At 50.8% G+C, this 12,667-nt stretch overlaps 7 protein-coding genes across 7 annotated transcripts; 2 read left to right on the top strand and 5 right to left on the bottom strand.

Moving 5' to 3' along the window:
- Positions 1-42: 42 nt before the first annotated feature.
- Positions 43-210, bottom strand: ACHE_60252S (uncharacterized protein; the record flags this gene model as incomplete). The annotated part of the gene is made up of 1 exon (XM_043281405.1): positions 43-210. One exon carries the CDS (start codon positions 208-210, stop codon positions 43-45), a length of 168 nt encoding a protein of 55 aa, XP_043138888.1.
- A 296-nt stretch (positions 211-506) lies between these two features.
- On the top strand, positions 507-866 carry ACHE_60251A (uncharacterized protein; the record flags this gene model as incomplete). Its single annotated transcript, XM_043281404.1, has 1 exon — positions 507-866. One exon carries the CDS (start codon positions 507-509, stop codon positions 864-866), a length of 360 nt encoding a protein of 119 aa, XP_043138887.1.
- Positions 867-909: 43 nt separating this feature from the next.
- On the top strand, positions 910-1,504 carry ACHE_60250A (uncharacterized protein; the record flags this gene model as incomplete). Its single annotated transcript, XM_043281403.1, has 3 exons — positions 910-1,234; positions 1,285-1,419; positions 1,473-1,504. The coding sequence occupies 3 exons, from the start codon at positions 910-912 to the stop codon at positions 1,502-1,504; spliced, it is 492 nt and encodes a 163-aa protein (XP_043138886.1).
- A 171-nt stretch (positions 1,505-1,675) lies between these two features.
- Positions 1,676-2,337, bottom strand: ACHE_60249S (uncharacterized protein; the record flags this gene model as incomplete). The annotated part of the gene is made up of 2 exons (XM_043281402.1): positions 1,676-1,993; positions 2,050-2,337. The coding sequence occupies 2 exons, from the start codon at positions 2,335-2,337 to the stop codon at positions 1,676-1,678; spliced, it is 606 nt and encodes a 201-aa protein (XP_043138885.1).
- Positions 2,338-2,624: 287 nt separating this feature from the next.
- On the bottom strand, positions 2,625-3,159 carry CAR1_2 (arginase, catabolizes arginine to ornithine and urea; the record flags this gene model as incomplete). Its single annotated transcript, XM_043281401.1, has 2 exons — positions 2,625-2,871; positions 2,924-3,159. 2 exons carry the CDS (start codon positions 3,157-3,159, stop codon positions 2,625-2,627), a joined length of 483 nt encoding a protein of 160 aa, XP_043138884.1.
- Positions 3,160-5,658: 2,499 nt separating this feature from the next.
- On the bottom strand, positions 5,659-8,892 carry ACHE_60247S (Na+/H+ antiporter Nha1; the record flags this gene model as incomplete). The annotated part of the gene is made up of 1 exon (XM_043281400.1): positions 5,659-8,892. One exon carries the CDS (start codon positions 8,890-8,892, stop codon positions 5,659-5,661), a length of 3,234 nt encoding a protein of 1,077 aa, XP_043138883.1.
- Positions 8,893-10,041: 1,149 nt separating this feature from the next.
- mvp1 (sorting nexin Mvp1) lies at positions 10,042-12,480 on the bottom strand (the record flags this gene model as incomplete). Its single annotated transcript, XM_043281399.1, has 5 exons — positions 10,042-10,251; positions 10,308-10,901; positions 10,972-11,114; positions 11,178-11,903; positions 11,967-12,480. The coding sequence occupies 5 exons, from the start codon at positions 12,478-12,480 to the stop codon at positions 10,042-10,044; spliced, it is 2,187 nt and encodes a 728-aa protein (XP_043138882.1).
- Between the last annotated feature and the right edge of the window lie 187 nt (positions 12,481-12,667).

Here is a 12,667-nt window from a genome sequence, read left to right as displayed (position 1 = left end):
TCCTCTGCGTTGCGTATCCCACCGTCCCTCAATTGTGACATGTCATGCCACTCGTACAACAACCCCCTGTTCCCGGTCCATGTTGACAGTCATCTCAACCGTCTCCTCCTGGCAGCTGTCCTCATTGGCAGCGAGTTTCTCCACAACGTCACATGACAACACATGCTGCAGGAACAGCTCAGCACCGTTTACCGCTTCCAAACCAACCATATCGTCTGAAACAGCTCATCGTCTTAGATAAGACATAATGCTGACTGATTGTTCACTTGTCAGTGCATTACTTGGTATTGTATACGGTGACATATTACTTCCGATATGCCCTAAGTGGTGACATGCCAGTTATCGGTCTGCCAATCACATTGCTTCTAGTGTACCAGGACCTTCCAGTTCAATTGGGATACCATATAGGATGTCGCTCTCTCTCTAACCCTCGAGTAATGACACCTAATTATACCTGTACAGACTCACAGAACTACTATTACACTTCCGCAACAGCAACTACCACCATGCCAGACATCTACACCCTCGTACAATCGCACTACGGCGAAATCGCCAAACGTAGAACTACCTCCCCAACCACCCAACAAACCAAAGAAGAAAATATCGCCAAATCCTTCGGCTACACCGCAGACGACCTAGCCTCTCTCCCTGACAAAACGAATCTAGGCCTAAGCTGCGGAAACCCAGTCGGACTGGCAAATGTCAAAGAAGGCGAAACGATCCTCGACCTTGGCAGTGGCGCCGGAATTGATGTCTTTCTTGCTGCGAAGAAGGTCGGCGAGAAGGGGAGGGCGATTGGTATTGATATGAGTAGAGTACATACATCCACCCCCTCCCCCTCTCATCTCGCCCCCTGTACCTCTTAGTACTACTAGTACTAAAGAAAAGTAGGACATGATAACCCTCGCAATGAAAAATGCCCAAAACGCAAACCTCGCAAATACCTCCTTCCTCGAATCTAGAATCACATCCGTCCCCCTCCCCGACTCTACAGTTGACTGCATAATCAGCAACTGCGTGATCAACCTCGTCCCTGCGAGCGACAAACCGTCCGTCTTCCGCGAGATCTTTCGACTGTTGAAATCTGGTGGCCGCGTTGCTGTTAGCGATATCCTGGCGAGGAAGCCGCTGCCGGAGAGTATTAGTGGGGATATGGCGTTGTATGTTGGGTGTGTTGCAGGGGCGAGCTTGGTGCGGGAGTATGAGGGGTGGTTAGCGGAGGCTGGGTTCAAAGGTATAGTTTTCATGTTGGTCATTTTTGAGGAAGTTGACTGACAGTGGTAGATGTGTTGATTCTGGATGCGAAGTCGAATTTGAATGTCTATAAGGCGCTGGAACCGGGGTCGTGCTGTGGGTCGAGTGGTTGCTCGACGAGTACGAAGGTTGATTCTTCGAAGATTGATTTTAATGAGTGGGCTGGTGAGTTGCCTATCCCTACATAGAAGTGTAACGTTGCTAACATTGCGTTCCAGGGTCCTTCCAGGTCTATGCCATCAAGCCTTAATGCCAAACGCATTTTCAAATGTATATAGCAAAGGTACCGTGTTTCAATCAAAACAGACAGACAAAACTATGCTATTTCAGAAAATACGGCTAGTAACACCCAATTCTGAACCCTACACCCCTCCCATTGAAACACTGCACTTCGATACCCGCAACGTAACTTTGCCTCGATTTAACCGATACTCGAATTGCGCTTGTTATAGCGCATGAGTCCAAAGGCAGCGGTGGAGAGTGTTGTATCTGTTCCTTTGACGGTGTCACCGCTGGGTATGTCGGCAGGAGTAGTAGAGAGCCATTGAAGCCAGTCTAGTTGGAAGGTTGATCCTCCGGGAGTCTTTGGGAGGTAGTCGTTCAGATTTGGGTTTGCGAGATCCGTAGAGATTCCGCAGAGCATACTAGATGGCGAAGGTGGAATGCTTGTGGTCCATTGGAGAGATTCAAATGTCCCGGAATAATATGATTGATTTCCAACCAAGCCCGGCGGCATAATCTATGGAAAATAAGTATATTATATGACACAGAACGATCGAAGCAAGCAGAACTGACCTTGGATGATTGCGAAAGGGCCGCACCCGGAGTACCCGGAGACAATTCCGCACCGTTTCCTCCAAGCCCAGTCCTCGGATGTATATCACTCATGGATATTGTCCGAGTCTGAGATACCTCTTCGGAAGAACCAGCATCATATCTCGTACCAGCACCAGCCCCGGTCTCAGTAGCAGCAGTAGCAATCTTCTCTGCTCCTCTCCCTCCATCACTGGCATCGACATAACCCAACAACCCCCTCAACCTCTCATTCTCCCTCCTGAGCCCATCAATACTCGCCTGCAACATCGCAACTTTCCGCTCAAAACTAGACTCATAATTGGAGTTCTCGCATGACCCACTTTTGTTGGACGTATATCATGAGTTTATGAGGGGATTTCATGGAATTTTATGTTAGGGACTGCATAGCACACTAGCTACTGCGATTTTATAGGATGAAGTCTCAAACAAACTATTAGACTTCCACTGAGTTTCTGCGCATAATGAACAAACGTTCCAGACGATTGATCTACCAAATACCTAAACTACACCCATCGCACTCCAAATAACATCACACCCAGATCGCAACGTCAAACTCAGCCCCGAAGCCCCCGTCTCAACGCCCGGATTAACCTCAACCAAATCCATAGCAACAAGACTACCATTTTCATGAATGCGACGCGCAATGTAAGTCCCCTCAGCCAAATCCAACCCCCCGTCAACCGGGAAATGGTGCTGGGCGCCCATTTCGGATCGAGAGAGTCGATATCGTAGGATAGATGGATTGGTGTGTTGTCACCGATATATTCGAGGACCATGTCCATAATTTTTTGGATACCCATTCTGTCATGTTTGTTAATACTTATTGGGTTCACGGCTTGGTGGGTGCACGTACTTTCTAACCTCATGCATATCAAATGCCTTAATGTCCGCATGCGCATCAACATACACAACCGCTGTCCCCTTTCCATTCACGCGTTCCCGAATAGCCCTGGCGACGCCCGTGAGAGTTCCGATTGCTATCGAGTGGTTTCCTCCGAGCGTGAGGACGGGCTTGCCTTGGCGGGAGTAGTCGTAGACTTTTTGGTGGAGGGTTTGTGTGTACCTGCTGACTAGGTCGGAGCTTTTCATCAGCAGTGCAGGCGACGTAGTGCCTTCCGTGGATGTAGGAGTGTTGCATTCGTTGAGGTCGATCTTGTATGAAAAGTGTTGAAGTTGGCTTAGGAGGCCATGGTTAACTAGAGAGATAGGACCAGCTTCGGCGCCAGGTCTTGGCTACAAATTTATTAGAAGTGGACTTTGGATGTATGGATGTCAGAGAGTAGGCTAAAGTTAGCAGCGATAACGCCGAGACTGTTGGGCCTCGTGAGGAATTTCTGGAAGGCCGGTATTCGTTGAGTCATTCTAGGGCTTCTCTTAAAAGTTAAGTAGAACCGCGAATATCAGAAATTTTGCAGTTAGCGCCGGGGCTGGGGTCAAAACCATTAACTTCAAGGATGACGCTACTCACGGCACTGTCAGAGTCACCGTTGGCACATTCTTCCCTGCAGCAATTGAATCGGCCACGGCGAAGTGAGGGATCTAGGGCAACCAGTTAATAAGTTTAACCCACATTTTTACTAGTAACGCGGTCATTGGATCGTTCGTTAAACTGTCCTCGATGAGAATTTAACCAGCTGATCTCTGATTTTTATTAGTGGTTTCCATGGTGTTATATTCTGGATCGTCAGTCGGGTTCTATAAAAACAATCAGCTTATGCTCAAACAAGATATAGGTTGTACTATAACACCCACCTCTCTATCGCCTCAATCGAATCCTATAGGGCGCTGACATAGTAGACGTCTAATTCCAATGCAGTTGCTCTGCTAAACAATCCCAACAAGAATCGTTAAGGAGGATTCATCAGAGCAGCTTAATACCCGCAAATTTTGTGGAGAACCATTGGAAGGAAGTACTAGCAGGCCAAGGACATATGTGCATGTCTTGAAAAGGTAACCGGAAATCACATGGTTCTCTAGGTGAACGCTCTTTTATGTTCTGCTGAATCTTCAGCACTGTCTGGCTGTTTGATAACGATGATATTTATGGCCGGATTAGGCGTGTAAAAGAAATTGTTTCGTACCATTACATGCGTTCTAGATCTGCCAGATTATGTTCTACCAGTCCCTTGGGATAGAATGTCTTGACTTTTTTCTAGATAATTCCCGGAAAGTACATCCAGTGTCGAGGCAATGAAACCACCACTAGGAATTGGTGTTTGTCGAGCCGTGTGAGATATCGCACGGCAACACTGGCCATCGCACTGGCGAGCGAATGGCCATCTTTGTCGAACAGTAGAGGATTGGTGACAGCAATAAAGCTGTCCCAGGAGAGAGATGCTATTCATGATTGAAAAAAGATTCGAGGTCTTGTGAATCACTTTCTTATTGTCGGGTGTCGGGAATTGGTAAGTCCATATCAGTTCCTTCGATGGCGGCTCTCCATTACATGTGGTTAGCCTGCGTGCGAGCCCTGGTATGGTTCTTTCCGTCATTTCTGATGCGGAACAAATCCATGGTCGAATAGGACCTCATAAGCAATTATTTCGTAGTTTCCATCGACTGCTCATTGTATTGGTGCCATAACGGGTAATGTTCCAGCCCAATCCGTTTCGGAAATACATTCACATTATCTCATCTCCAGACAAGATAGACAAGTCAGAACCACCACTCCCAGATGCCATGTCCCATGATACTGGACAAGCAGGAAAGAGCTAAGGGGACCCTCTCTTCTCTCATCGGAGTAATCAACCACGACGGCAAAACATAGAGCAGGCCAGGCAACCAAGGCCAGGTACATGATCCCTGGATAGAGAAACGGACCGGCTCCTCACTTGCATGTCCTATCAGTACCACTCAACGGGTCTGAGCAAAAGGCTTTGTTGGGATGACGCCCTAAGACGAATCCAGGACGCTTCGTTTGATCACTATGTCCATGTGTTTTATGGCCTGGTTGGGTGCATACAAAACAACCTCTTTAGTAGATTGGGGATGTAATCGAGATCTTTCAAACATGCTCTATAAGTCCCTTCGTGTAGCTAAGAGGATGAGTGTCTAACAGAAGGAAAATGGATGATAGATGTTTAATTGCCGCGACGGAGGACATATATATTCACTACGGAAAATACACCCAAAACTTTCAAGGTATAACTTATAGCAGTGAATACCGCATTAGTCTAAAATTAAGTCGAGCCTAAGTTACATACACGAAGGTAAAGAGACACGAAGAAGGAAAGATAGAAAAGCAACAACAATAGTAAGAAAGCAAGCCTATTGAAACACATGCAAGACAGCAAACTGACTTGATAGCATAGCAAAGCAAAATAGAAGCAAAAAGGGACGAGTAGATAAGTACATTAACAGGGGGGTTGGTATTATGTATAAAGCGAGCAAGCAAGCATAAGCGTCTCATCTCATCTCACCTTCATTAGTCAATGAGAGTCAAGGATGACTGGCCAGACAGGGTAGACAAGACAGCATTAGGTGCATGCATTTGTGCTGCTTGAAGCAGGCAGACAGCACACCGCAAATCCGTCAGAGCCAACTCACCCCGTCTTATTTCCATCCAGATTAGTTTCCTTCAAAAAAAAATCAACTCTGCCCCTCTCGGCCCTTCTCACCACCCCATGAAATCGTAGGGCGATGTCTCGAACTCTCCCCATTTGAAGTCGATCCACCATTGCCACTCTCAGAACCGGTCTTAGTTCCATCTGCAAACTGGATCTTGCGCTCGCCATTCTCCTCGCTGTCTGATGCATCGTCTTCATCAACAGCGACGGAATCAGAGTCGGAATCGTCGTTGATCTCACCCAGAGCTGCGAGACGACGGCGACGTTCGGCGGGTGTTTCACCCGTGTCGTCTACGTCTGCTGCGGTGGGCTTCGAGCGAGGTGAGGGGGAGAGACCAGCTGCTTCACGGAGTTGGGCAGGTGGGATACGTTCGGTGCCGTCATCTTCAGAGTCGCGGCGAGTGCGAGGACGAGAAGAGGGTTGTTCTCCGCCAAGTTGGTCGCGACGTTCTTGAGCCGAGCTGCCGCGGGTGAAGCGCGCAAGTGAAGCAGCTACGTTATCACCAGGAACAGGAACGTCGGCGTCAGACGACTCATCTTCCAGATCGCTGGTGCTAACAGATTCTCCATCGTCCTTCTTCTGAGCAGCAGCTTCCTGAGCCTTTTTCATGTCTTGGGCCTGAGCTTCGAAGGTCTGCGATTTCCGGCTTTCACGACGGTTCGCAGCATGCAACTGATCCTCAGCCATATCCTTGACCTGTCCCGGAGCATCGGATTCCTTGACCATATCGTGACGAGCCTTGGGACCCAGGTTCTGGATCTGCTTGATGAACTCGTGCTTGTTCATGCGGCGGCCCTTGTGGTTGACACCCTTGTCCTCGACATCGTCGTTCTCAGCAACAGTGAAACGGAGACCATCGTCGGCAAGCCATTCGTCTTCCTTGGCCTTCTTGTTTTCTTGCGCGTTCTTGGAGGACTCGGGTTTCTGGTCTTCCTTGCCGAACCAGGTTCCCATGCGCGTCAATCCACGACGGACAGGCTTGGGAGCGTCGGGCTCATCGGTTGTCGCAGAGGGAATCGAATACTTCTTGATGACTTCACCATCCTCATCCTCGACGATGATGGTATTACCGAACTGGTATGCGTGCGCAGAGCGACCCTTTTCTTTCTTCTTCTCATCAGCAGCCTTCTTCTGCTTCTTCTTGGCCTCAATGATGGCTTCATCTTCTTCTTCGTCGGCTGACGGTTCGGGACCCTGAGCACGGTCCTTGCCTAGACCAACCCATCGTCCCAGAGTTTGACGAGCCTTCTGCAACGGGTGTCCAGTCTTCTCGCCAACCGCGTGTTGAACGTCTTCGCCTTCAGTCTTGGCGTGCTGCTGCTCTTTAGACTTGGCGATCTTCCCGGACAAATCTTGCTCCAGCTTCTGCCGTTCCTGCTCCATGTGACTCTGTTGATCCTCGCGAGACATGTGGCCAACATCCTCCGTTCTGAGGACATTGCCTTCTTCGTCTTCCATAATCATCTTAGTACCTTCGAGATACACTTCCATAGCGGGTTCACGGCCAAAGCGTTCGCGCTCGCGAGATGGCGGAGAACCTTCACGTTCGATCCTGTCACGTTCTTCCATCTCTTCTTTGTCTTCCTCCTGATCAGGTCGTCGTTGAGGAGCGATGGCAGACTGGCTAATCGGACCGCCAACACTAGAGTCGCGGTGGCGTCTTCTACGTCTCCGAGTGGGTTTGGGACCTGGAGACTCGTCCTTGTCCTCCGCTTTCACACGACGCAGGAAGTTACCTGGAACACCAATTGGCGGCAATGTACCCGGAGGATACTGATCGCTAGACGACTCATCCATCTCTTCAGGCTTCCGGAAAGACATAGATCCCTTGGCCAACGACTGCACGCGCGGCAGTCGGTTCATCCAAGACGGTCCTTCCTCGTTGGCCTGAGTGTACGACAGAGTAATCGTCATGGTGTTGATACGCTTGCCCAAAGTGAACACCGCGATGGACGATCCGTGCACCAATATCGACGAAATGATAATGAAGGTCGTGATGGGCCAAATAAGTTTGATCACAGCGTTCCATTCGGGATGCTCAAGTTCACCTATTCTGGACAGGTCGCTAGCAGGCAGCGGCTGCGTACTGTCGGTTTCCAATTCGGCACGGGCCAGGATACAAGCGAAAACGGCACCGACACCAATGGGACCGAAGTGGCCGGCGAAAAGGGCCTCCCGCCATGTTTTGACGTCCGGTATTACCGGTTTTAAGACCAGCATTATCGGTATCCGACGGAAGAAAATGACCAAAAGCGCAATCACAACAAGTCGCCAAGGCGTGAGGCCAAGGTCGGGGGCATTGTAGTCCTCCCACGGGATGACGGAGCCAAAGTAAACGAAGAACGCCAAGTTCAGCAAAAGATCAATGACGTTGGAGACGTGGGACTCCTCGGTCTTCTCCGTGAACCAACCATCGTTACTGAAACCGACACCGGCAGCGAAACCGATCAGAAGATCGTCCATACCCAGTAAACTACCCGAACCAGCGCAGAACACTGCCAAAACGAAGTAGAATACAAGGAAACTCTCACGATCGATCAGCCCCTTGCGTTCCGCAAACTTGATCGAATGACGCGCAAAGTAACCGATGAGGAAGCCGAAGATAGCGCCCGCGACACACTCGTACAGAATGGTCGTGCAGAACCATTCCAGCGCGACCTTGTCCGAGTCCGGGCGATAGCGTAGAATGTAGAAAGACAGATAGATGAACGGAAACGCCATACCATCGTTACAGCCGGACTCCGCAGACAACAAGTCACGCAAGTGCTTGGGAACCCGCTTGGCGAATTTACCCTTACCGACGACGGACGAAGCCAAGACAGGGTCAGTGGCCGTGACGCAGGCGGCGCAAAGCAGACTCTCAAGCCAATTGAGTGGCGGCACCATCCACCAAATGAACAGGCTGGTGATCAACCAACCCCAAGTCATTACAGGGACCAAAAGCAAAAAGACGGACTTCCAGTGGCGCTCCATGTAGGCCTTGGGCAATTCGACCCCAACGGCAAAACATTGCACAACCAGGACAATGCGCGAACATTCGAGGGTGATTTTATCGACATTACCCCATTCCAGGGGATTAAATAAATTGGCAGCATGAGGCCCGAAGATGATACCACAGATCGTGGCCACCGTCGCCTCACCAATATAGAGCTTCTCCTTGACGAAAAGAGAACATAACATAAACAGGCCGGTGAAACCACCCAGGATCATATAAGCCAAATGCGGCTTATCAATATCCAAATGATCCCACGCCATGGTTGGGCCCTTCTTATCTTACTTCCACTCCTTCTTCGGCCGTGTTTCGCTCGTACGTAGCGCGAATCTAAGATCTCCCGTGGTCCGACAAGGTCGATATCCCGATCTGGGCAGACACAGAAACAATCGATTTCCGCGGCGTATCCCGAAACGCGCTGTGGCTCGGCATGGAGGGGGTGTTTGTTGACGGCGGAAACAGCGAGAGTGCCACTAAAGCGGACGAGCAAAGGCGGTAACCTCGTGGTAGCTGCAAGGGACGGAGGAGGTTATCAGGTCAGATCGAAATCGTATAGCAGCATGCGAGAGGACGTCCAGAAGATTGCCGGAAAGGGTAGTTTGGATAACTAGATCGACAACCCGGGTGAAGTGATCTGGCAGGTCGCAACTCGGGGGGAGGATGGGAAGGGAGAGAGGAGGACAAGTATAGTAAGCAGACAAGAAAAGTCAAGCCTCGCCCAGCGGATGACAAAAAAAGAAAAAGAGAGAAAGAGAAGAAAAAGAAACGGAGAGGACAAGAAAGAGTAGAAGGAGGAAGAAGGAAGAAAAAAGTGGAGGGTAGCCCAGTCGCGCGGGCGAAAATGACGACGGAAACAGAACCAAGGCAGAGGACTTCTCGGCGGGCTCCAGAGGGCGGTCGCGGAGCCAATTAGAGTCACGCTTGGCGAGCGGATCGATTCCAGGTGCCTATTGTGGGACAATTACCGTACCGTAATTTATATCCTCGATTTGGACTAGCGCGAGACTAGAGACACTATTGATCACAGGCCATCTCTCCGTACTCCGTACTCTGCTAGGCCAACTCCAGCAGAATCTGTCTGCGCCTCTGTATTTCTCTATCTCCTTGGATATGTACAGTACAGTATCCGTATTATCCGGTAATACGAATGCCAAGGCCAAGACATTTAGAGTCTTTCTACGCCCGTGCCCAGCCTTGTAAGGCTACTTGGAATCTCACTGATTGGATCTCCTCTTTCTCGGCGCCGCTGACGACCCACATCCGGGCGTCGGAGGTAAAGCTTTCAGCCGTGTTCCGTGACCGGTAAAGTGAATAGCATAAACAGCATAAATAAACATGAATAAACGACTCCGTAAGGCTCAACAGGATATAGCAAACATAACCCAAAACATAGCAATAGGAACAACACAAAATCATACCCCGTCCGGCATCCCGTCCACCTGGTCACTCAACGACCGCCAGTTGTCCGCTTGCAGCTCCGAGTATTTCACTCGTTCCTGGCTCCAGTCCTGGTGCAGCCGGCTAATGTGATACTGGCTCCTCTGGAAGTGCTCCAGTTCCTCGCGCAGACACTGCCGGATGAACACGCCACGTGCATGTTGTTGGACAATCGATTCTTTGTCCTGCGTATGATATGTCAGCTTGCATATTTATTTTTGACAAGAAAGGTGGACGCTACCTTGAAAATAGACTCCTCAACCCGCTCAATCTCCCCAGGCTTCACCGTCCCCGTTGGACGGGCCCGCAGATCCTGCAGTTTTCGCTCGTTGACTTCAATCCTCCGTTCCAACTGAGGAATGTTGTTCCGTGCATAGCGGTCACGTCGGTCAAACAGCTCACGCATGCTGACTAGACAGTCTCGCTGCTGCTTCAGGTCCTCTAATACCCCGTCTTCCCACGCCCGTGCCTCATCTTCCAACAGCGTCTGGCTGTTCGACAGGTGCTTTGCGGTGGACCGGATGCCATCATTGAGTAGAGGCACGTCGCTGCTGTCCAGTATATAGGTGTCCTTGGTTGCTTCAGTCAGTGATTGGAGGGTAAGTGAAAACCGTAGGTGGTCCGCTGCAAGTCCTTCGTTGCGCTTGGCCAGACGCTCCAGCAGCATGCACAGGTTGATGTAGATCTCCGCGGAACGCTTGATACCATTGCGTGCGGTGTCCAAGGTTTCCGTCAGGGTTGGTGGTAATGAGTCTTCCAAATCCGGGGGAAGGACTCTCCCCGTGAACTCATCCTGCACAGAGACTGTCGCTTGTTTCCGCCACACGGACAATTCCTAATAGCCAAGCCAGATTAGCACAGCACCGAAACAATAGTCTGCGGGTCAGTGCACAGATCACACTCACCGTCGGAACCGTCAAGAACATCACCACCAGCTGCTCTTGGCTAAGCACCGGATGCCGTACCAACGCGTTGGTAAACCGTATGAGTCCGCGCCGACGCTTTTCGAGAAACGAGTTTGAATCCGCTGCAAGGTGAGTGCCATTGACTTCAAATTACAGATTCCAGAGGTAAGCCAAGTCTTGCTCTTTTGGCGTTTCTCAAAACTTACCTGAGATTCGTTTTGGTGGCAGCAAAGGAAGCTGCCGGAATGGATACCGTTTCTGCAAACAATCTAATAACCACACAAAGTCGCTGTATCGTCGGACAACCGTACTCCCCCTCCGTGCAGACTTGACTTCGTAGTTGCGATGTTGGAACATGAACAAGCCCTCTTTCTCCGGAAGCAGCGTTACGGTTATCGTCTCCTCCACCGGCGATGTCGTTATTCTCCCGGCTCCTAGTGACCGTCGACGATTGCTGATCTCGCCGGGATTACTCGTCGCAGGCGGCCCTAATCCTCCAAACCCTGTATCACGGGGCAAGCTGCCTCCCCATCCAGACTCTGAACTACTAGGTGCAGGCGCAGGACTTGAACCATTAAGCCGGTCTCCGTTTGAAATCGTTTGTCGGTAAGCCTCTTCGAATGCCCGAGCATCAGACCAGGAATTCGGAGTAGACTGATTGTTTCCAAACCCATTCAATATAGACTGTTCGTTGTCGATCCGACTGTGGCCATGGTCACGATGCAGCTCGGGGGCAGCCCATGGATCCGCTTCGAACGCGCCCAGCGACTCTCTATTCGAGCGCCTGGATTGGATCGAACTCGGCTCTTGTAGGGGATTCGAGGGCTGAGGTGGTGTCGTCGGCCGTTCTTGTTCTGGCTGATCCCGGGTACCATCGGAGTCCTGGTTCGGCCGCAATCCATTAAGATAGGTGCTCTTCGGTTCTGGCAGATCTGCAGCAAGCTCAGTTAGCGTAAACACCCACTAAGTCACGCGAATGAGCAACTACGACTCACTCTTCCTCCTATCATCCACCGCATCAAACGTAAGCTCCTCTCCTTCCTGCGCAAGTCCCACAAGCGCCAGAAGCACACTAAACTCTCCCCTCCCAACCCCAATATTCGAACTCCCACTATCCAACTCCCCCGAAACCACCAAATTCAATATCCTTGCCTGCTCCGACGCGCTCAATCCACTTCCTGCCAGCACCTCCCGCACGGATGTCAACCCAATCCCAGTCCCAACGCGGTCCCCCACATTCAAAACCCGATCGTAGGCATCGATGTAGCTCTCGGGGACATCTGTGTCGGGGAGAAGTGTCTTGACGAGTTCGGTGCGGGAGGCTCGTTTGTTGGTGTTCGTTGTCCACGGCGAGCTGGTGTCGTTATCGTCGGCGAAGAGGGAGCTGGTGGCTGCGCCGGTGGTACCGAGACCGCTGCTTGAGAGCGGGTCGTCGGCGAAGAGGGAGGCTTTGGATCGCTGGGCTGAGTTTGGTGTGGAATTTTCTGGGGAGGAGCCGAAGAGTGACATTGTGGGTGACGATGGTTAGGTGGTGATGTTGTGATGCCCAAGTGTTGACGGCGGAGCTGTTGGTTGGAGTTTAGACCACAGTTACTGCAGAATGTATGGGGTTGGATAATTGTGTTGATCCATGCGAAGGAAAGGATTAAGTGCAAGAGAGCTGCGTGTGCAGGTGACTGGAGCTGGTCGCAACGAG

Source organism: Aspergillus chevalieri, chromosome 6 (assembly GCF_016861735.1).
Source record: "Aspergillus chevalieri M1 DNA, chromosome 6, nearly complete sequence".
In the NCBI taxonomy this organism is placed as follows: Eukaryota; Fungi; Ascomycota; class Eurotiomycetes; order Eurotiales; family Aspergillaceae; genus Aspergillus; species Aspergillus chevalieri.
Note: the sequence above shows the minus strand (reverse complement) of the source record. Positions and strands in the feature narration are given on the sequence as shown.